At 47.0% G+C, this 23784-nt stretch overlaps 1 protein-coding gene across 1 annotated transcript in view; it reads left to right on the plus strand.

Annotated features, from left to right (window-relative positions):
• LOC105469035 (phosphatidylinositol transfer protein cytoplasmic 1) overlaps positions 1-23784 on the plus strand; it is a 312393-nt gene that overhangs the window by 223748 nt on the left and 64861 nt on the right. Inside the window, exon 6 of the mRNA XM_011719563.3 lies at positions 21525-21620. Within this exon, the coding sequence (XP_011717865.1) occupies positions 21525-21620 (96 nt within the window). The remainder of the gene's footprint in view (positions 1-21524; positions 21621-23784) is intronic.

The following is a 23784-nucleotide window of genomic DNA, read 5'->3' on the forward strand; positions in this document are numbered from 1 at the left end:
AAGTGCTGGGAACACAGACGTGAGCCACTGTGCACAGCCTTCCCTGTATTTTATTTTTACTTTTTCCTCTTACAAATTATTTTCTAAACTTTGGGCCAGGCATGGTGCCAGCACACATCAGCACTTTGGGAGGCTGAGGCCAGCAGATCACCTTGAGGTCAAGAGTTAAAGACCAGCCTGGTCAATGTGGCAAGACCCCGTCTCTACTAAAAATACAAAAATTAGCCGGGCATGGTGGCTCACGCCTGTAATCACAGCACTTTGGGAGGCCAAGGTGGGCAGATCACAAGGTCAAGAGATCAAGACCATCCTGGTCAACATGGTGAAACCCCCATCTCTACTAAAAATACAAAAATTAGCTGGGCACTGGGGCATGCGCCTGTAGTCTCAACTACTCAGGAGGCTGAGGCAGGAGAATCGTTTGAACCCTAGAGGCAGAGGTTGCAGGGCGTTGAGATTGCGCCACTGCACTGCAGCCTGGCGACAGGGTGAGACTCTGTCCAAAAACAAAAGAAAAAAATTATTTTCTAAACTTTGACATCTGCTGCTACTTGTTGGCTAACAAGATGTCATCTGGCAAACAAAATGAGTCAACTACTAGCAAATAAATGGTAATGTTAAAATTCAACATACCTGGTGTTCTGTCTAACAGTTCAGTTAAACAATAGCAAAAAATAAAAATTAAAACATTGAGTGTTAAGCTTCTACTACTGTATGAGATACTAGAAGAAGATCTGAGGGATGCCTAGATGAATGAGATATATCATATAGCTTGTTCCCCATGACTCTAAGGCCACATGTGCCTACGTACTGGGGCACTGAATGGTACTTCAGCAATGACCATCCTTTTATTAGAATCCTTGGGATGCTACTAGTCCAGATTTGCAGAATTGACCAAAATGAATGACTTTTGCTCTCACCTGTCAAGTTGATTTCATCTTCTGTGTCCAGACAACTATCGAAACCAATATAACCAGGAAATTTACTCTGGATTCCTCAGATCTATAGATGGTTTTGTTATTGTTGTTTGAGACAGAGTTTCGCTCTTGTCACACAGGTTGCCCAGGTTGGAGTGCAATGGCGTGACCTCGGCTCACCGCAACCTCTGCCTCCCGAGTTCAAACAATTCTCCTGCCTCAGCCTCCCGAGTAGCTGGGATTACAGGCATGTGCCACCACCACACCCAGCTAATTTTGTATTTTCAGTAGAGACGGGGTTTCTCCATGTTGGTCAGGCTGGTCTCGAACTCCCTACCTCAGGTGATCCACCTGCCTCAGCCTTCCAAAGTGCTGGGATTACAGGCATGAGCCGCCCGGCCAATGAATGGTTTTTTTGTTTTGTTTTGTTTTGTTTTTTTGAGACACAGTCTCGCTCAGTCTCCCAGGCTGGAGTGCAGTGGCCCAATCTCGGCTCACTGCAACCTCCGCCTCCCGGGTTCACGCCATTCTCCTGCCTCAGCCTCCCAAGTAGCTACGAGCACAGGCGCCCGCCACCACACCCGGCTAATTTTTTGCATTTTTAGTAGAGACGGGGTTTCACTGTGTTAGCCAGGATGGTCTCCATCTCCTGACCTCGTGATCCGCCCGCCTTGGCCTCCCAAAGTGCTGGGATTACAGGCGTGAGCCACCGCGCCCGGCCCAATGAATGGTTTTTAAAACAAAAATCACAGTGATCCTGTTGCCTTGTATTGGCTTTGGTTTTAGGAGGAGAAACTTTAAAAGCTTGGCGTTTAAGGGTAATGGTTCAACCTTTCTTGGAATGTAAGTGATTTATGACGTCCTAATTTAACAAAAGTAACAACAGCTAAGACAAGCTACTTAGTAGAGTTTCCTGGCAATTCTATCAGGGAGTTAAGGATTGACGCCTTGAGAGCCCAAGATTTAAACAACAACTGAATGTTATTCAAAATCTAAATTCATTATAACATTGTTGCTCTGCTAAAATCTTTACTAAAATATGATCAAGAAAGCCTTGGCAGAGCACGATCTTGAAAGATGAGTTGGTGTGTGCCAGGCATATAGGGTGGGGAGGGCCTTCAGGGCAAGGGAGGAGCAAGGGCGAGAGTCTTGAAGGCTGAAGGGTGAGGAGCGTGTGGAGAGGAAGCTTCAGGCTCCACAGGGTCATGGGGACAGGTCCGGAGCAAGGAAGAGAGAAAGAAGGATGATCCAGGGAGGTGAGCTGATGAGAGGAGGCAAGTGTACTAAGTCCATACATGAGGGCAATATTTGAGAGTTTGCAAAGCACCTTGATACCCACTACGTCGCCAGGTCCTGCTAGCTCAGTGATGAGGTGGGACAGCTAATGTCCTCACTTCCAGGTGATGAAATGGAGGCCTGGAGGAGTTTCTAAAGTCCTACAACTCCTAAGTGCCGGAGCCCGGATTAGAACCAGATATTCTGACCTCTGGACTCTGCTCTTCCCACCATAAACTGATATGTTCCAGGAGCATTGAAGAAAGCTTCCTAGCATATTGGGAAGAAAACTTACGGTTGGGGTGTGGACAGACTAATGGATGGATGGATGGATGGATGGATGGATGGATGGATGGATGGATGGATGGATGTGGAGATCAGAGTCTCAAGAGAAAAAGAGTTAAGAGTCCAGCAATTGTGCAGGTGAGGTGGGGGATTCAAACGTCTATCAGGAAGCCGGATTTGTGAGATACAAAGGCAGTGGAATGAATAGAACTGCATGCCTGACCACATGTGAGAATGAGAAAGAAATGAGTGTAATGGCTGGGCACAGTGGTAATCCCAGCACTATGGGAGGCTGAGGGAGGCAGATAACCTGAGGTCGGGAGTTCGAGACCAGCCTGACCAACATGGAGAAACCCTGTCTCTACTAAAAATACAAAAAATTGGTTGGGCATGGTTGCGCATGCCTGTAATCCCAGTTACTCAAGAGGCTGAGGCAGGAGAATCGCTTGAACCCGGGAGGCAGAGGTTGCGGTGAGCCAAGATTGTGCCATTGCACTCCAGCCTGGGCAACAAGAGCGATCAAAAAAAGAAATAAGGCCGGGCGCGGCGGCTCAAGCCTGTAATCCCAGCACTTTGGGAGGCCGAGATGGGCGGATCACGAGGTCAGGAGATCGAGACCATCCTGGCTAACACGGTGAAACCCCGTCTCTACTAAGAAATACAAAAAATAGCCGGGCGAGGTGGCAGCGCCTGTAGTCCCAGCTACTCGGGAGGCTGAGGCCGGAGAATGGCGTGAACCCGGGAGGCGGAGCTTGCAGTGAGCTGAGATCCGGCCACTGCACTCCAGCCTGGGCTACAGAGCGAGACTCCGTCTCAAAAAAAAAAGAAAAGAAATAAGAGTGTAGGATAGCTACACTCTTGGTACAGTCTTGGGTAGGATTAACACCCATGTTTTGACCTTGGATGACCAAAGGGCCACAAAGAAAAATAAACTTAAACCTTACAGCCAAAATAGTAAAGGTAGAGATGATGAATGTAACTTTGAATATGTTTAATAGCCAGTTGATATCAATGGATCTGGAATTCAGGAAAAGTATCTGAGATATCCAGGAGATTCATTAGGTCATCAGTGATCACATGTTAACATTTTACTATAGATGTTCACTGTGTTATTATAAATAACGTTTTAAAAAAGAGAAAAATAAAAAGGAAAGGTCTTAAACATGTAACAGTTGCAGATTGGCTCATTTATGTTACAGCCGTATATTAAAATGCAATTCAGACCTTAAAAATGAGGGCTGGATTTGGGAGGCCAAAGCAGGCAGATTACTTGAGGTCAAGAGTTCGAGGCCAGCCTGGTCAACATGGTGAACCCTCATCTCTACCAAAATACAAAAATTAACCAGGTGTGGTGGCATGGGCCTGTAATCCCAGCTGCTCAGGAGGCTGAGTGAGGCAGGAGAATTGCTTGAACCCAAGAGGCTGAGGTTGCAGTGAGCTGAGATGGCACCACTGCACTCCAGCCTGGGCAACAGAGTGAGACTCTGTCTCAAAAAAAAAAAAAAAAAAGGAGTACTAATTTAGGAGGTCATTGTGGGAGGATCACTTGAACCCAGGAGTTCGAAACCAGTCTGGGCAACATGGCAAAACCCTATCTCAAAAATAATAATAATAATAATAGCCTGTATTCCTAGCAACTCGGGAGACCAAGCTGGGAGGATCACCTGAGCCTAGGGAGGTTGAGGCTACAGTGAGCCATGATTGTGCCACTGTACTCCAGTCTGAGCAACAGAGCAAGACCCTGTCTCAAAAAAAAAAAAAAAAAAAGAAAAGAAAAAACAGCGCTAGGCTTGTGGGTGCTTTCCCTTCCTTGGTGATACTAACATCTGTCGCTGGCAAGGCACTTCCCAGGCCAGATCAAAATGAAGTGAGCTTTCCCTACTTTACGTCCTCAGATCTTCTCTACCACCCAGTGAGGGACGAACTGACTATTATGGAATCACAGATGAGATTCCAGAATAAAGATTCTTTATTATTTCCAAAATAAAGAACTAGTATGATTGTGATAAGAAAAAAGGAGAAAAGAAAATGTTATTTAAAAAAATTGGCCGGGCGCGGTGGCTCATGCCTATAATCCCAGCACTTTGGGAGGCCAAGGTGGGGAGACTGCTTGAGCTCATGAGTTCAAGACCAGCCTGAGCAACATAGTGAAACCCCGTCTCTACTAATAATACAAAAATTAGCCAGGTGTGGTGGCTCACGGCTGTAGTCCCAGCTACTTGGGAGGCTGAGGGAGGAGAATCGCTTGAACCTGGGAAACGGAGGCTGGAGTGAGCCAAGATTGCACCACTGCACTCCAGCCTGGGCGACAGAGTGAGACTCCGTCTCAAAAATAAATAAATAAAATAAATGAAAATAAATTTTTTTTTTTTTTTTTTTTTTTTTTTTTTTTTTTTTTTTGAGACGGAGTCTCGCTCTGTCGCCGGGTCTGGAGCGTAGTGGCCGGATCTCAGCTCACTGCAAGCTCCGCCTCCCGGGTTTACGCCATTCTCCTGCCTCAGCCTCCCAAGTAGCTGGGACTACAGGCGCCCGCCACCTCGCCTGGCTAGTTTTTTGTATTTTTTTAGTAGAGACGGGGTTTCACCATGTTCGCCAGGATGGTCTCGATCTCCTGACCTCGTGATCCGCCCGTCTCGGCCTCCCAAAGTGCTGGGATTACAGGCTTGAGCCACCGCGCCCGGCCTTGAAAATAAATTTAAAATGACATCACAGCCCGGGCTCAATGGCTCACACCTGTAATCCTAGGACTTTGGGAAGTTGAGGCAGGAGGACAGCTTGAGCCCAGGAGTTCGAGAGCAGCCTGGGGAATATAGTGGGACTCCGTCTCTACTTTAAAAAAAAAAAAAAAAAAAGTTTTTAATGACATCACAGCCAGAACTGATTCACGAGAGTGTATGTGAGAGCTGGTCTGTGAAGGCAAGGATGAGGTGGCAGGTTTCTCCACACTGGCGAAAAATAGACACAACAGGCCCATCCAGGGGCCTCAGACCTAATTCTCCCACAACCCTGGGAAGGGCTCTGGAAGCCAAGCCCTCCCCACCTGCTAGCCCAAGCCTGTTTTACCCGTGCCTGGAGGGTTCCTTCTGGAATCTTCTGGGCAGCTGCCCTGGGGAGTGGGGGCCCGTGGAGCTCAGCCAGGAGGCCTTGCGTAGTTCACCTTGGAAGGTTATTACAGTCAATCCACATAGCCCCGAAAACCAACCCAAACACAGCCTACCAGGAACATATAACAATTTGTTCCTTTCTTTTGCTTTTTCTGACAGTAGATGCAATCTATCATGATTCTTAAGTGTTTTTGGGCTGGTGCCCATTCTATTGTTTTTGCCCAGAGAGGCTCACCAGGAATGAGTTGGGAGGAGACACAAGCCCCGAAGTACCTCGGGGCGCTTGCTTGGTGAACAAGAGAAGGAAACTCTGAGAGCAGAGCTGCCGGCCTCCTCGTCTTTGGATACCCTGTGTGGCCACCCCACCGCATGAGCCGTAGCCAGCCATCTGTCTCAGTATTTCATTCTCTTCTCTTGAGGCTGAGCTAGTGTAGTGGCTGTGTCAGGAACCCTGCCTCTTTGTGCAAAGAATTCATTGTTCTGAGAAGGATGAGGATCAAATTCACCTCCACATGGCACACACCAAACACTGAGGCTGTGAAAGGCTGGCCTGTGAGTGTCTCCAGGTTCAATATCGATTTGTCAATTGTAGAGAAAACCAGCAGTTCTAGTTCCCAGAGACCACCCTGTGAATTGAAATAAGAAGGAACGGGGAGAAATTGGAACTATTTTTAAGCTCAGCTTCTGAGGCTTATTTTAGGAGGCATTATTGATCATACTTCGGGGAAACCGTTGTGCATCGCTGGTGCCAGTATCTACACGTGCACATGTGAAGTGTTGGCCTAGACTCATGAGACCGTCTGTGTGTCCAAGGGAGGCTGCAGCCCAGAGGAGAATTCGGACCGAGGCTAATTGGCACTGAAATTAGACCAAGCTCATGAAAGGACCCTTGCTGCAGCTGCCCTGGGAACTGTAGCTTAGAAGTGATTTTGTGCCCTGACAGCCTTTTTAGTAAATGAATTGAGTCATAGCATTTGTGATCCTTCCGCATGTACTTTGGTGCTTTTCTGTACTTTTCTGTCCTCTGTTTTGTTTGTTTGTTTTTCGTTTTTTGAGATGGAGTTTCACTCTTGTCACCCAGGCTGGAGTGCAATGGCACGATCTCAGCTCACTGCAGCCTCAGCCTCCCGGGTTCAAGCGATCCTCCTGCCTCAGCCTCCCGGGTACCTGGGATTACAGGCGTGCACTATCACGCCCAGCAAATTTTTGTATTTTTAGTACAAAATGGGTTTTACCATGTTGGCTATGCTGCTCTCGAACTCCTGACCTGATCCACCAGCCTTGGCCTCCCAAAGTGCTGGGGTTACAGGCGTGAGCCACCGCGCCCCAGGCCTCTGTCCTCTTAATGAGTTACCATGACCTAGAGCACCTGATTAGAACGTTGTTTTTCCAAACAGTGTCTTTTTCTCTTGGGTCACTGTATCACTCTGATGACTGCCTCTTGAATCTTCTTCCTCACCCTTTATTTCACCCAGATGAGCCAGGGTTTACCATATGTGGGGCTTCAGATCATGGCACAAAATGGTTCTTAACCTTCCACCGATTTGCTGATGCTCTTTTTAGACACAAACCCTGGAATAAACGTGTCCTTTCCCTCAAAGGGACCCCACTGTGGACTCCTATCCACTTTGTTATCCTTTTTACCCTTAGATCTCTGCCTCACCACTTTCCCAGGCAGCCTCTGCTTTTTCATCTTACTGTTCTCGTTTTCCCCTGGTGCGTTCGTCAGCAGCTTTTTATGTTAAACTTCGCAGATGAGCCATGCCCGAAGTTATTCCTGTCCTTCTTTCTCTCCAGTGTATTGTTGTTGACAGGTTTTTATCTGTTGTTTTGAATTTTCTGTGACCTTTTGGCAGAGAAAAAAAAAGGGCAAATGTCCACCACTGGCTGGTCTGAACGCCACATTTAATACGTTCTTTTTGAGTGTTCTAACCCTTCCCTCTGCCTGCACACATTTAATAACAGAGAACCAAAAAAAAGCCTAGCTGCCTTCATTCATGAATATTTGGGACGGTGAGGCCTCAGAGAAGGCCAGCTTTTCTGGCTACAGGGACAGTCTTAATCTGGAGAATGGAAGAAAGAGGTCCTTTAAAAGCCAGAGAGTTAGCCGGGTGCAGTGGCTCACGCCTGTAATCCCAGGCACTTTGGGAGGCCGAGGTGGGTGGATCACTTGAGGTCAGGAATTTGAGACTAGCCTGGCCAACAGAGTGAGACCCTGCCTCTACTAAAAATATAAACATTAGCCAGGCATAGTGGTGCACGCCTGTAACCCAGCTACTTGGGAGGCTGAGGCAGGAGAATCACTTGAACCCGGGAGCAAAGTTTACAGTAAGCCGAGATTGCACCACTACACTCCAGCCTGGGTGACAGAGCCAGACTCTGTCTCAAAACAAACAAACAAAATAAAGCCAGAGAGTTGTAATCGTTTCCCAGAGCCGCCAAAACAAATCACCACAAACTGGGTGGCTTGAGACAACAGAAATTGATTCTCTTGCAGTTCTGGAGGCCAGAAGTCTGAGATCAAGGTCAGGCTCTGGGGGATGATCCCTCCTTGCCTCTTCCAGCCTCTAGTGGCTCCAGGTGTTTCTTGGTTCGTGGCTGCAACACTCCAATCTCTGCCTCCCTCTTTACATGACTTTCTTCCCCCTGTGTGAACTGCCCTGTGCCTTAATCATATCTGTGTTCTCTCCTCTTTACGTAAGGACACCAGTCGTCAGATTTAGGAGCCACCCTACATCCAAGATGACTTCATCTCAAGATCCTTAACTAATTACATCTGCAAAGACCCTATTTCCAAGCAAGGTCACATTCTGAGGTTCCTGGGAGACATGAGATTCGGGGGGACACTCTTCAACTTATTATAGGAGTATATTGATGCCTCTGCCTATAGAGGAGCATCAGTACACCATACAACCCAGCCGTCCTACTCCTGAGTATTGACCCTATGAAAATGAAAACCTGGCCGGGTGCAGTGGCTCACACTTGTAATCCCAGCACTTTGGGAGACCAAGGCGGGTGGATCACTTAAGGTCAGGAGTTCGAGACCAGCCTGGCCAACATGGTGAAACCCTATCTCTACTAAAAATACAAAAATTAGCTGGGTGTGATGGTGCACACCTGTAATCCCAGCTACTAGGGAGACTGAGGCACGAGAATCACTTGAGCCCAAGAGGCAGAGGTTGCAGTGAGCTGAGATCGTGCCACCACTCCAGCCTGGGCGACAAAGTGAGACTCTGTCTCAAAAAAAAAAAAAAAAAAAAAGATATGTATAACTTTTATGGGTGGCTGCCAGTGTCTTCCTTGTATTTGACTGCATTTTTCGAATTAAAAACATCTAGTTCCTGGCTAGGCATAGTGACTCAAGCCTGTAATCCCAACACTTTGGGAGGCTGAGGCAGGTGAATCACCCAAGGTCAGGAGTTCGAGACCAGCCTGGCCAACAAGGCAAAACCCCTTCTCTACTAAAACTACAAAAATTAGCTGGCTGTGGTAGCACATGCCTATCATCCCAGCTACTCGGGAGGCCGAGGCAGGAGAATTGCTTGAACCCGGGAGGCAAAGGGTAACAGTGAGTCAAGATCATGCCACTGTACTCCAGCCTGGGTGACAGAGTGAGATTCTGTCTCAAAAAAAAAAAAAGATATGTATAACTTTTATGGGTGGTTGCCAATTTCTTCCCTGTATTTGACTGCATTTTTCAAACTAAAAACATCTAGTGCCTGGCTGGGTGCAGTGGCTCACACCTGTACTCCCAGCACTTTGGGAGGCTTAGGTGGGTGGATCACCTGAGGTCAGGAGTCGAGACCAGCCTGGCCAACATGGTGAAACCCCGGCTCTACTAAAAATACAAAACTTAGCTGGGTGTGGTGGCGCCCGCCTGTAATCCCCGCTACTCAGGAGGCTGAGGCAGGAGAATCGCTTGAACCTGGGAGGTGGAGGTTGCAGTGAGCCAAGATCATGCCACTACACTCCAGCCTGGGTGACAGAATAAAATTCCATCTCAGAAAAAAATAAAAATAAAAACATGGGCCAGGTGCAGTGGCTCACACCTGTAATCCCAGCACTTTGGGAGGCCAAGACGGGCAGATCATGAGGTGAGGAGATTGAGATCATCCTGGCTAACATGGTGAAACCCCATCTCTACTAAAAATACAAAAAATTAGCCGGGCGTGGTGGCAGGCGCTTGTCGTCCAAGTTACTCGGGAGGCTGAGGCGGGAGAATGGCGTGAACCCGGGAGGCAGAGCTTGCAGTGAGCCGAGATTGTGCCACTGCACTCCAGCCTGGGCAACAGAGTGAGACTCTGTCTCAAAAATAAATAAATAAATAAAAATAAAAAATAAAAACATCTAGTTCCTGAGAAACTTTTTTAAAGAGAAAGAAAAGAAACGAACCCTAGAGGATATGCTTTATGCCTTCTAACAGGCACGTTCATGATGGGGTCAGATTGAACAGTTTGGGAGTCCACCACTTATTTCTGTGTGCTCAAACTGGGGATGACCATGATGCTGAATTTCCCTAAACTTGTATCTTGCCAGCCTTCTTGACAAAGAGTTCTATCTGGAAGTTTAAGTAGTTCGATTTAATGGAGAGAAACATTATTCAGTGACTAGGAGAAGAATCAGGCAAGCCTCCTTTCCTGACACCATGAATACCCACGTTTTTTCATCGGCTCCCTCAAGGTGGCCCAACATCCAGAGGCTCTTTTCTACTTGTGCTTCTTGGCCCCCCAAGAGGACCCCCACAGGCATTCTCACTCTACTGCCAATCACTCCACTAGGGGCTTAACATCCCTGTCCAGAGCCCTAGCCAACCCCGTGTGTGCCAGCGTCCTCGCTTACTGCCGGGGACCCAAGGACAATGCACAGCGCCCACAGACGATGCTGAGGGCAGCCGCCTTACTCCACCCCACCTTCATCTCTGATCAAAGCTTTTCCACCATCAGGTGCTCCTCTGAGAGCTTTCCCCTCCCCTCCCCGCTCCCAGCTCACCCCCCACCCCCACCCAGGGCCATCTGCAGTGCCATCTGCCCCCAGTGCCACCTGCAGGCTTGTGGGTGGATGTCAATATTTCACCCAGCTTGTCTGCAGCGGTGAGCCACTCTTAGCCTCAGAGGAGTCCTCACATCGCCAGCTCACACCCCTGAGAGCTTGACCATGTCCTCATGCACTCACCCTCCTTCCCAAAATCCTATAACTAAACAGCCTGGAAGTGTCGCCAAGGCCCAAAGACAGCCTTCTGAAAATTACTTCTCAGTCTCTTAGCCTCCCTTTTCCTCTCCTCTGTTTCAAGCCCTTTATTTGTTTGTTTTTGTTGCTGTTTTTGGAAACAGGGTCTCACTTGGTCTTCCAGACTGGAGTGCAGTGGCTGTGTCACAGCTCACTGCAACCTTAACCTTCCGGGCTCAAAAGGTCCTCCTGCCTCAGCCTCCCAAGTAGCTGGGGTCATAGATGCTTGCCACCACACCTGGCTAATTTTTTAAATTTTTTTAGAGATGGGGTCCCACTATGTTGCCCTGGCCGGTCTCAAACTCCTGCACATAAGCGATCCTCCTGCCTGTGCCTCCCAAAGTCCTGGGATTATAGGCGTGAGCCACTGCACCTGGCCTTAGAGCCCTTTAAAACTCAGACCCAGTACACTGGAGGGTAACTGAGCTGTCACTCAAAGGACACGGGAGAGCGTGAGGAAAACAGAAGGGCACAGCGAGCCAGTCTCACGGAGATCCACAGAGGTTTCTCTGGAGCTCCCCGTCCAGCCCCTCACCCTTCTCTATCCCTGCTGCATAGGCTCGTCACCACCTCACTGGGGACAGGATTTTCTCAGACACTCTCAGGCCTGAAACTTTTGCCTTCAGTTTGCTTTCCAACTCCCTGCTGGCTCTGCAAAAACGATTTTCCCCTCTGCACCAAAGGCCTAATGATATTGTCCACCAGAAAGGGTTCTCCAGAGAAGCACTGAAGTTTACCCGGCAGCTAAGACGATCCGGCCTAACCCTGGTAAATGAGTTTCCTTTACTCAGCCTTAATACCCCCGAAATCCCGTGGCAAGTGGAACGTTTGATGGGGATTAAATAAAAGCAGTTTACCGCTCACTGTATTACGAGATGGGGTTTCAATTCCATTCCAAGACCAAGGTCAGTAGAGGAGTGGCTCTGGGGTCATCACTGCTCTAGAGCCCCCGCAGCAGCAGGCAGTTCTCTGGGGCCCCCAGATGGAAACCTCAGCAGCCCTGAGCTACATTCCTGGCCTGGTGTCTCTGGACCACACTGCAGGCACGATGTGGGATTGGATTCTTTCTTCACGACACCACTCGGCCGGTCTCTTCTATCACCCCTGCTGGCCAAATAATCATCTTGGACCCCAACCACTATGGACCTGTACTGAGTTCCCTCCTTGCGGAATTTGGACTACTAGAGTACTCATCTGAAGCACATCTTATTTTATTTTATTTTATTTATTTTATTTTGAGACAAAGTTTCACTCTGTCGCCCCGGCTGGAGTGCAGTGGCATGATCTCAGCTCACTGCAACCTCTGCCTCCCAGGTTCAAGCGATTCTCCTGCCTCAGCCTCCCGAGTAGCTGGGACTATAGGCGTGTGCCGCCACACCTGGCTAATTTTTGTATTTTCTGTAGAGACAGGGTTTCACCATGTTGGCCAGGCTGGTCTCAAACTCCTAATCTCAAGTGATCTGCCCACCTCGGCCTCCCAAAGTGTTTGGATTATAGTTACGAGCCACCGCAGCTGGCCTGAAACATATATTTTAGTACTTCAGTAATATATAGATTATATGTTATATAATGTTGATTACATTGTGTATTAAATCTAGTCTCCACAAAATCATAGCCTCCTTGAGAATGGACCTTCTCTTACACATTTTTCCAAGGCACAGTGTTGAACACACAGTAGGTGCTTAACCAATATTTGCCGATTCATTGAGTGGTGGGCATTCAGCCTCTTCCTCTCTAGAATGCTGTCCTTAAGTACAGTAATTCTATCTTAAGAACTAACAACAGCTGGGCGCGGTGGCTCAAGCCTGTAATCCCAGCATTTTGAGAGGCCGAGACGGGCGGATCACGAGGTCAGGAGATCGAGACCATCCTGGCTAACACAGTGAAACCCCGTCTCTACTAAAAAATACAAAAAAACTAGCCGGGTGAGGTGGCGGGCGCCTGTAGTCCCAGCTACTCTGGAGGCTGAGGCAGGAGAATGGCGTAAATCCGGGAGGTGGAGCTTGCAGTGAGCTGAGATCCGGCCACTGCACTCCAGCCTGGGCGACAGAGCAAGACTCCGTCTCAAAAAAAAAAAAAAAAAAAAAAAGAACAAATAACAGTTACCCAACTCTATTCTGCAAAACAGAAAAAATAATAGAGACCAAAAATGGTTCTGAGACCAGGTGCAGTGGCTCACACCTGTAATCCTAACACTTTGGGAGGCCATGGCAGGAGGATCACTTTATTTATTTATTTATTTTTGTTTTTTGAGAGGGAGTCTCGCTCTGTCGCCCAGGCTGGAGTGCAGTGGCGCGATCTCGGCTCACTGCAAGCTCCAACTCCCAGGTTCATGCCATTCTCCTGCCTCAGCCTCCTGAGTAGCTGGGACTACAGGCGCCCGCCACCGTGCCCGGCTAATTTTTTGTATTTTTAGAGATGGGGTTTCACCGTGGTCTCGATCTCCTGACCTTGTGATCCGCCCACCTCGGCCTCCCAAAGGGCTGGGATTACAGGCGTGAGCCAGCGGGCCCGGCCAGGAGGATCACTTTAGCTCAGAAGTTTGTGATGCACCTGGGCAATGTAGCAAGATCCTGTATCTATTTGCAAAAACCATGATTACTTTTGCACCAACTTAATATTTAAAAAAAGAAAAGAAAATGGTTTTGAATAGACCCATGAAGAGTATGGTTTTTATTCCTATCTTAATGACCATGTGGAAGACAAGTTGAAATACTCTTGGGTTGGATTGTATATTCATATATATATTCATAAATAGTCATGTATATATTTATGAAACAGTCACAACTGAATTGTGTAGCTGGGATAATGTTCTCAGTGAGATGACCAGTAGAGATGGTTTTCATCATTGGTAACCTGGACTTTTTTTGTTTTTTTTTAACAGCCATTAGTTCTTTTCAGGCTCTCCCCAACTGAATATGCTGCTATTAGGTAATAATCAATAAACCATGAACTGGCCAGGTGCAGTTAATTCCAGCACTTTGGGAGGCCGAGGCGGTTGGATCACCTGAGGTCAGAAGTTTGAGACCAGGCCAACATGGTGAAACCCCATCTCTACTAAAAATACAAAAATTAGCCAGGCGTGGTAGCACATGCCTGTAGTCCCAGCTACTTGGGAGGCTGAGGCAGGAGAATCACTTGAACCCAGGAGGCAGAGGTTGCAGTCATGCCAGTGCATTCCAGCCTGGGTGACAGAGCAAGACTCCATCTTAAAATAATAATAATAATAATAATAATAAACCATGAACCAACGTTAGACCCGTATGCTTAAAGTATTAACTAGCAACCAGTATCCCCTCCCTCCACCAAACCAGTAGCCACTTTGCCAATGCAGAGTATGAGTAGGACAGCATTGTTAAAACATGAATTCTGTTTCCGGCGTTCCCGCTGGCTGAACCTGTACTTTGTTGGCATGTCTTCCTGAATTACTTCCCCCAGCGAGCTCCCAAAAGCCAAAAAATAAAGTTATAGTAGAGAGGAACATGGTTTGGCTAGGTTTCTCTGTCTCTTTAATCGTATCTGAAGCATAAAACAAGATGACTGGTAGACTTTTCTCAAAATCCCTCCTAATCAGCCACCTCTACCTTGTATCCTCAGTAGCTTGTACAGATGGCAGGAAGATAAAAATCTACACAGCTACTAGGCTTGCACCTTCCCCCCCGCCCCCCGCCTGCCCAGCCCCTCAATTTTTAGAGGATAATAGATTTTCTTTTCTTTTTTTTTCTTCTGAAATGGAGTCTCACTCTGTCGCCCTGCTGTAGTACAGTGGCGTGATCTCGGCTCACTGCAACCTCCACCTCCCGGGTTCAAACGATACTCCTGCCTCACTCAGCCTCTCCAGCAGCTGGGACTACAGGCATGCGCCACCACGCCCAGCTAATTTTTGTATTTTTGTAGAGACGGGGTTTCATCATGTTGACCAGGCTGTTCTCAAACTCCTGACCTCAGGTGATCCACCTGCCTTGGCCTCCCAAAGTGCTGGGATTACAGGCATGAGTCACCACACCCACCCTAGATTTTATTTTCTAGAGCAGTTTAGGTATACAGAAAAATTGTGCAGAAAGTACAGACATTTTTCATCTAAGCTTGGATCTTAAACCGTCAAAGTTTCTGTTGTAGAGAAAAGAGCTGCAGAATTCATGATTCCCAAAATTGTGGATTTATGAAGAGCCACCCTACATAGTGATCGTGATGGATTGTATCAAGAGAAATCACAAAATCTAGAAACAAATCTAGAAATGAAGCAAGAGCAATTAACAAATTTTAGAAAAACACCTCTGTTCAAAGAGAAATCTAGGCTGATAAGACACATTCCATACTTACCAGTGTACCTCTCCCTTCTCTATTATGACCACACAGCACGTACTAGTTCATGAAATGGATTTACCTTAATTTCTTTGGCAATTCTCCTATAGTAGGATATTTAAGCTGTTTTCTTCTTTTTTCAATCTTTTTTGTCTTGACATTACAATAATATTGCAATAAAAATCTTTGTGCATAAGTCTTTTCCTTTAAGATTATTTTCTTTTTTTCTTCTTCTTTCTTTCTTTCTTTCTTCTTTTTTTTTTTTTTTTTCCTCTGTCACCCGGGCTGGAATGCAATGGCACAATCACGGCTCCTTGCAGCCTCCACTGCCTAGGCTCAAGCAATCCTCCCACCTCAGCCTCCTGAGTAGCTGAGACCACAGATCCATGCCAGCACACCCAGCTAATTTTTCAATTATTTGTAGAGACAAGGTATCACTATGTTGTCTAGGTTGATCTCAAACTCCTGGGCTCAAGCCATCCTCCCATCTTAGCTTCACAAAGTTCTGGGATTACAGGTGTGAGCCACTGTGCCTTGCCAAGATTCTTTTCTTTCTTTCTGGTTTTTATTATTATTATTTTATACAGAGTCTCACTCTCGTGCCATCTTGGCTCACTGCAACCTCTGCCTGGGTTTAAGCGATTCTCTTGTGTCAGCTCTTGAGTAGCTGGACTACAGGCGCCCATCAATATGCCCAGCTAATTTTTATATTTTTTAGTAGAGACTGGGTTTTGCCATGTTGCCCAGGCTGGTCTCAAAACTCCTGACCTCAACTGATCCACCTGCCTTGGCCTCCCAAAAGTGCTGGGATTACAGGTGTGAGCCACCATGCCTGGCCACCAACATTCTTTTCTTAAGATAAATTCTCAAAACGTAAGCTTACTAGGTCAAAGTATATGAAGATGTGTAAGACACTTGATACTTATTAGTCTTAATACTTTACAAAACAGAGAAAATTACTCCCTTTTAATTTGGGAATCTATAAGATGGTAATTATTCAGATTTGCCTTCCCCATGTAGCATTTCTAGGTTCATATTTAAAGGAATGTTTCCTACTGAGCATTCACTCTCTAGTGTGTGTATGGAGGGGGTGGCCAGGAGAGTCAACCAGATTGACACACAAACCCACTGCAGATGATTTGTGGGTAGACAGTAGAAGGGAAAGAGGATAAACACTTTTCCTTCTCCCTGTCTCTGATAAATAGCCAAAGAGGGGAACATTATTATAGGTGATATAGGAAAAGTACCTTCGTGACCTGCCACACCCAGGTCCCATCTCAGGAGACAAGTTCAGCCCAAGGGCAAACGAGACCATGAAGGTCACAGCACTCCAGTGTCAGGTACACGCCTGTAAAGCTTTGGCTTGGTGCAACAACAAAAGGCATTCCCATCTTAACGCAACCTCAGCAGATCTCTTCCTCCACCTCCAAGAGGCGGTAGTTGGACCAGAGCTCTGGCAGCTGCACCTGCCGCCATTGGGGAGCCCAAATGAATCATTGCTGTGACTGAGTCTTTTCCTTTGGGGCCCGGTGAAGCCTCTGCTTGTTTTTAATGGTGTTGGCTTAATTCTGGCTCCTGCCCTGAACTGAATGTGAAGATGAGACCGTTTTACCTTGTCCATGCTCTCTGATTATACCACATCAGGACTGTTGCCACTTCCCACTGCTCCGTGGCAGCCCCTCTGTGTACCACCCACGTTGGCTGACTATGGGATGATAGGACAGAGAAGGAACAAGCCAAGGAGCAAGATGGAGGAGACTAATAGGACGCAGAGGCCACTCTTAACACCACAGGCTTTTTAACTGGAAGGAATGTTAATGGTCACCTGGGTCACTTGATCTCAGTCTCCTTAGGGCCACAGATCTCTTTGATGATCAGATGAAAGTGGTCAAATTCTCTTTCCAGAAAAATACACCTTCCCAAATTCCAGGATATCTCCCAGAATCCTTGAAACCCATTTTTCGTAGAGATGGAGTTTCACCATGTTGGCCAGGCTGGTCTTGAACTCCTGACCTCAGGTGATCTGCCCACCTGGCCTCTCAAAGTACTGGGATTACAGGTGTGAGCCCACCATGCCCGGCCAGATAACTGAATTTAAACTCAGCTCTCCTGATTGCCAATGTAGGACCCGTCAGCCCATAGTAGGTTGTCACCCTGCGCTGAGCCCTATGGCGGCAATTGTGGGAAATTAGGGTGCTTACAGCCAAGGAAATAGGATCTCAGACTCGTAGAAAAAAAAAAAAAAACTAAGATCAATGAGTAAGCAATATTCCTGCCATAGAGTCCTCTTTGGAAGGTAGAAGCTAATGTCTTCCATTAGTTCACCAGGCAATTATTGAGCGCCTATGAGCATTTCTTAATCTCTAATCACTGGGAGATTCATTATTTATTAGAAATTGAAACTCGCCTGTAATCCCAGCACTTTGGGAGGCCGAGGTGGGTGGATCACCTGAGGTCAAGAGTTCTAGACCAGCCTGGCCAACATGGTAAAACCCCATCTCTACTAAAAATACAAAAATTGGTGTGATGACACTCCACAGTGAGATGGAGTCTCACGTGTTGCCCAGGCTGGAGTGCAGTGGCACAATCTCGGCCCACTGCAACCTCTGCCTCCCGAGTTCAGGCGATTCTCATGCCTCAGCCTCCCGAGTAGCGGGGTTCACAGGCATGTGCCACCATGCCCGGCTGGGGTTTCACCATGTTGACCAGGCTGGTCTCAAACTCCTGACCTCAAGCAATCTACCTGCCTTGGCCTCCCTAAGTGCTGGGATTACAGGTGTGAGCCACTGTACCCAGCTGACAGCCTATTGTTTTCTTTCTTTTGCAGCACATACTCTATTCTGCCTTGTATTTTTGGTAATAGCTCCCCAGTCTGTCTCTCTTACTAGATGATAACCTCTCAAGGGCTATCTTTGTAGTCCCTCAAGCCCAGGGCAGCACTTTGTATGCAGTGGGTATATCAGTCAGGGCCCAATCAGGAGACAGAAACCACACAGTAATTTGAATAGGAGAAATGTAATAGAAGGAATTATTGATCTCTGATAGGAGCAACTATAAGGATGTAAAGGGAACTCCACAGGGTACCCTAAGGCTGAGAGAGAATACCCAGGAAGGACAAAGTTGGAAGGGGCCCCTCTGCATGGCTGGGGTTCAGACTTCATTGGAGAAGGTGTGGTTGTAGCCCACAGGATGGCGGGGAAGTTCACGAGGTTGACCTGAGCCAGGGCTGGTTCACAGTGGTTGAGGAGCAGAGCGCCCTCTGGGGTGCAGGCCTGAGGAGGTTGCTGGACGGGTGTGTGTGTGAAGAGAGAGTCAGGCACACTGCCAGTGCAAGGACTGCAGCATGCAGTGCCTGCAGCAGGAGGGCCACCGTGAAGTGGTTACTGGACCCAGGCTAGGGCTGCAAGGTCACTGAGCAACCGTGCACTCTAGGCATGCAGCTGGGGCAGAGCCTGACCGAAAGTCCCCACAGACAGACTCTGCAGCCCAGCAACATCCAGATCTGAAGGAGAAATCCCCTTCCTCTTGCAGTTGCCCTCCAGGGCCCCCTACTGATGAGGCTCACTGTAAAGGAGAAATGCTTACAGGGTCCAGTCCATGATCTCAGAGCAGAGGCATAAGGGCGACTTTGGAACTGAGGCAATACTGTGAAACTGCAATGGGTGCAATGGGGGATCAACAAAATGTTTGAATTAAATCAGGGAAAGCTACACAACCTATCATGCCCCCCTTCATCCCTGCTTAGTTCCCTTTCTTTGAGTCCTATAGATTTTACTACCAATAAATGTCAAACCTTTTTAACTACTTTTGTAATTTACTCTCTGGAAGCTCATTTCCCTCTGGGGTATTCTCTGTGTGTGTGTGTGTGTGTGTGTGTGTGTGTGGTTTTTGTTGTTGTTGTTGTTTTTGAGACAGAGTCTCACTTTGTCAACCAGGCTGGAGTGCAGTGGCACAATCTCCACTCACTGCAGTGTCCACCTCCCAGGTTCAAGGGATTCTTCTGTCCCAGGCTCCCAAGTAGCTGGGATTACAGGCGCATGACAATACACCCGGCTAATTTTTTTTATTTTTAGTAGGGATGGGGTTTCACCATCTCATCATGTTGGCCAGGCTGGTGTTGAACTCCCAACCTCAAGTGATTCCCCCACCCCCACCCCTGCTTCAGCCTCCTGAAGTGCTGGGCTTACAGGTGTGAGCCACCGTGCCCGGCCTCTGTGTGTCTTCTTAATGAGGCACTTGTCTCTCTTAGCTCACACTTAAAAGAGATTTGCAAAAAGAAAGAAGGAGCAGGGGGACTGGCTCTTGCAAACAGTGTGAGACCCAGTATTTTATTTCACAACTTATTTCTCCACTTGAACTTGAACTTGTTTCTCCACTGTCTGTTTCATTTCGAGGCAGTCCACTTGTCCCTCCCAAATGCTTTAGGAGTGTCCTGAGGCACTTGACTTCAAGTAGCCGTGGAAAGAATCAGAGTTCACTCAAGAACCAGTCTTTCTCTGACTTGAAGGAGAAGTCAGTGGCCACCTCGGGTCAGACTGGGGAGTTAATCTCCTTGGACAAATCTGAAGAGTCTAGTCTCCAAATATTTAGAAGAGAATAGGCAAGAAGAGAAGAACCACCAGCAGACTTGGAGGATAATTTCAACACAAATATTATTCAGAAAGCATTTAGAAAGGACTAATCATTTCAAGTAACTTGAGAATCCAACCAAGACAAGTTGAGCCTATACAGAACCCTTCAGATGCCCTCTTGTGGGAGACTGTGTTATTAATAGGCACCAAATTTGGGTTAGGACAGTGTTCTTGGGTATCAACCACCCTGTTCTTCCAAAATACTGCATTCTCTCCTGAAGAGTCAGATGTAATTAGTGTTAACTGGAGATTCCCTCCAGGAATGAGCTAAACAGTGAGATGCGGTTACAGTTAAGACTTCCTCTAAGAATGAAGTGGTTGTCCAAACTTAAATCTGTTGGCCGGGCATGGTGGCTCACGCCTGTAATCCCAGCACTTTGGGAGGCCAAGGTGGATGGATCACTTGAGGTCAGGAGTTCGAGACTAGCCTGGCCAAGATGGTGAAACCTCGTCTCTACTAAAAATACAAAAATTGGCCGGGCTTGGTGATGGGCACCTGTCGTCCCAGCTACTCAGGACGCTGGGTCAGAAGAATCGCTTGAACCCAGGAGGTGGAGGTTGCAGTGAGCCGAGATCCCACCACTGCACTCCAGCCTTGAGACTCTGTCTCAAAAAAAGAAAGCTGTTTGTCATCCTGCAGAAGGATGATGATCCCTTTAGACCAGAAAGATGACAATGAGAAGAACTAGAAGAACTTAATTTTTTTTTTTTTTCTTTTTTTGAGACAGTCTCACTCTGTCGCCCAGGCTGGAGTGCAGTGACACAATCTCAGCTCACTGCAACCTCTGCCTCCCGGGTTCAAGTGATTTTCCTGCCTCAGCCTCCCAAGTAGCTGGGATTACAGGCATGCACCACTATGCCCGGCTAATTTTTGTATTTTTGGTAGAGACAAGGTTTCACCATGTTGGCCAAGCTGGTCTCAAACTCCTGACCTCAAGTGATCCACCCGCCTCGGCCTCCCAAAGCTTTGGGATTACAGGCGTGAACCACCGTGCCCAGGCCGACATTTATATCTACATATCGCGGCTGTGTTGTTATTATTATTATTATTATTATTTTGCAAGTGATATGCATTCTGGGCCAGTGGGACCTAGGTCAGGTTGGCAGGAAACTATCTCAGTGTCTTGCCAAGCTTTACCTTGTTACCTTTATATGTGCAAGGGAAATTGTGCTCTTAAATGATCAAGAAAAATCAGCTATGTTTCCCCTGGGTAATGAGATTGTGGTTTATTTTCTTTTTTTTTTTTTTGCTTATCTATATTTTCTGCAATGAGCATGTATTATTTGTGAAACTAAATATATATAAAAATATATAATATATATTTTTAACGTATATATATATCATTTTAATTTTTAAAAATATACTCTTTCTAACTCTTGGCCTATATCCCTGCTTTTTGACACAAATTTAGCCAGACCCTTTCCAACCTCTTTACTCCTCCTGTTCAGGTGAACTGCCAAAAATCAGCCGACTTCAGTTTGGGAAGAGATTTTTTTGGAAGAGATTCATTTCCTCACTCTTGAACTTCTAAAAACAGCCCAGTTTTTCTTCTACCTCTCACCAAGCAGTGATTGATGCTACACCTGCCTCTGATGTGACAAAACCGAAGCCATGAATCAAAGCTTTCTATGATTCTTGCGCATTCTGAGGCTGGTGAAAGCACTAGCCGGGGGCACTGGGACGTGTGAAGATGCTCTGTGTGGGGGTTACTCTGCCTCAGGCACTTTGGAGGGTAACACCTGCTATCACTAACCTTTGATATGTTGCTCTGCTTTTTCAGATTTTCGACAATGAAGCCAAAGACCTGGAGAGAGAAGTTTGCTTTATTGATATTGCTTGCGATGAAATTCCAGAGCGCTACTACAAAGAATCTGAGGTAAGCGACATTTGGGATGAGATGTGGAAGAGATTCATTCATTCATTCATTCATTCATTCCGCAACTATTTCTTAAGTGCCTCCTAACTTGGGAGGATGCCATCTCTCATTGTGTGGATTCAATTTGTTTTCATGTCTTTCTGGTTCTTTTTGCGAGTCTCAAAATTAAGTCCCTAACTCTTCAGGGACCATCATTGGCCCTGGCCGTTACTCAATTTCCACTTAGTTTTCCTGTCTCCCAACTCTGCCGTCATTTTTTGGCAACGTCAGTATCCGTAGGGCTGGGCCGTCCAACACACTGGCCTCCCTGAAACACAACAGGCAGTCTCCCCCATCTCATGCTTTTTTTTTTTTTTTTTTTTTTTTTTTTTTTTTTTTTTTTTTGAGATGGAGTCTCGCCCAGGCTGGAGTGCGGTGGTGTGATCTCACTGTGATGTCTGCCTCCCAGGTTCAAACCATTCTTCTGCCTCGGTCTCCTGAGTATCTGGGATTACAGGCGCCCGCTACCATACCTGGCTAATTTTTGTATTTTTAGTAGAGATGAGGTTTCACCCTTTTGGCGAGGTTGGTCTCCAACTTCTGACCTCAAATGATCCGCCCACCTCGGCCTCCCAAAGGGCTGGGATTACAGGCATGAGCCACCTGTGTTTTATCTGTATCTGAATCAGTCCTTGAAAACTTTGATAGCTCATTCCAGCACAGCTCCTTTCTCTCAAAACAGCAAGCACCTTAGTGAGGGCATCTCCTTTGTTCTTGGCTGAGAATAAATTTCAGAGAACTTCTTTCTCTCTGGTTTTCAACCTACCAGGATCCATCCTTTGCCTTAGTTCTACCTTCCTGCTATATGGTTTGTGCGAGTCACCATTTATATCCCATTAGTATTTTATTAATGGCTGCTGATGGAACTTGGGTGACCCACTTGTATATAACATCCTAGCCCTGCAATGACAGCAGACGCAGGGCTATTTTTGTTGGTTAGCGACATGCCACCAATCCCAATATGTTTGGAATCAGGGCCCCAGACTCGTCCTCGAACCGTAACACGTGGACCTTGAAACTCTTCTCCCAGAGTCATTAAGGCTGATGGGAGACACAATAAATAAACTTGTTCAAAATGAATTCTGTCGTTACACAAATAAACCAGGCTCCCAGCGTGGTTCAGATTTCTTTTGCCTCCACATTTTGGCATTCGTTTCGGTATGAAAGTCTTACCTGATCTTAGCAAATGCTTGGCTGCTTAATTGCAGGCACGTGTCTTCAGCTGCTGTCCCTGAAAGGGATGGGGAGAGGCTGATGTGGATCACTCTGTGTTGCTCATCTCCACCCCAAGGGTGAGCGTTTTAACATCATCAACTTTCATTGTGCTCTGCGGCCAACCACACCTATGCATTTTAAGATAAACAAAGTTAAATGCTCTCTGCGTAACTGTGGAACCGCTGAAGAGGGAAATAAACAGGGCACCATTGACCTTCCCCTTGTCTCACTCCGTGGAAATCCTGTAGTTTCATGTCAAGTCTGCCAGTGCTTAATGGAGTCTGATGATGTCCAGAGCATTGTGCAAAGCACTCCTGTGACGCCTCGGGCCCCCCTGGGCTGCTGTCCTACCTGGACCTCCCAGCCTCTTTGGGGCCTTCCAGGAAAGCAGGGGTGCCAGAAAACTCTGAATTAATTTCAGCTTTTCCTCCCAGTGTGCTTTGGCGTGGCTCTGCCCGGACTTCAGGGAGTTCCCTCCTGATTCAGTAGGAAGTCTTGATACAAATATAGAATTTTAATGAAGAAATCAAGTCTCATTTCTAGTCAACGTGCCTGACTCATTTCCCTGTGCTCTGTGCCCCCAAAGAACCTCCACTAGAAAGCTTCCTTTCATTCACATAGACATTCGAGGAGCTTTTCCTTCATGCTTCACAGAGTCGCTCATGGGCACGTCCATACCTCTTTCCCTGGGTCCTAAAGTATTCTTCCCTGGATGCAGTTTGGCCAAGATGAGTGGTAAAGAGTCCAGTAATTATTCATCCAATAAATATTTATGGAGCCCTCACTGAGTGTCACGTACAATGTTAAGATGAGAATGTCTGGGCATGGCGGCTAACACCTGTAATCCCAGCACTTTGGGAGGCCAAGGCAGGCGGGTCACTTGAGTTTAGAAGTTTGAGACCAGCCTGGT

Source organism: Macaca nemestrina, chromosome 17 (genome assembly GCF_043159975.1).
Source record: "Macaca nemestrina isolate mMacNem1 chromosome 17, mMacNem.hap1, whole genome shotgun sequence".
NCBI classification, from domain to species: Eukaryota; Metazoa; Chordata; class Mammalia; order Primates; family Cercopithecidae; genus Macaca; species Macaca nemestrina.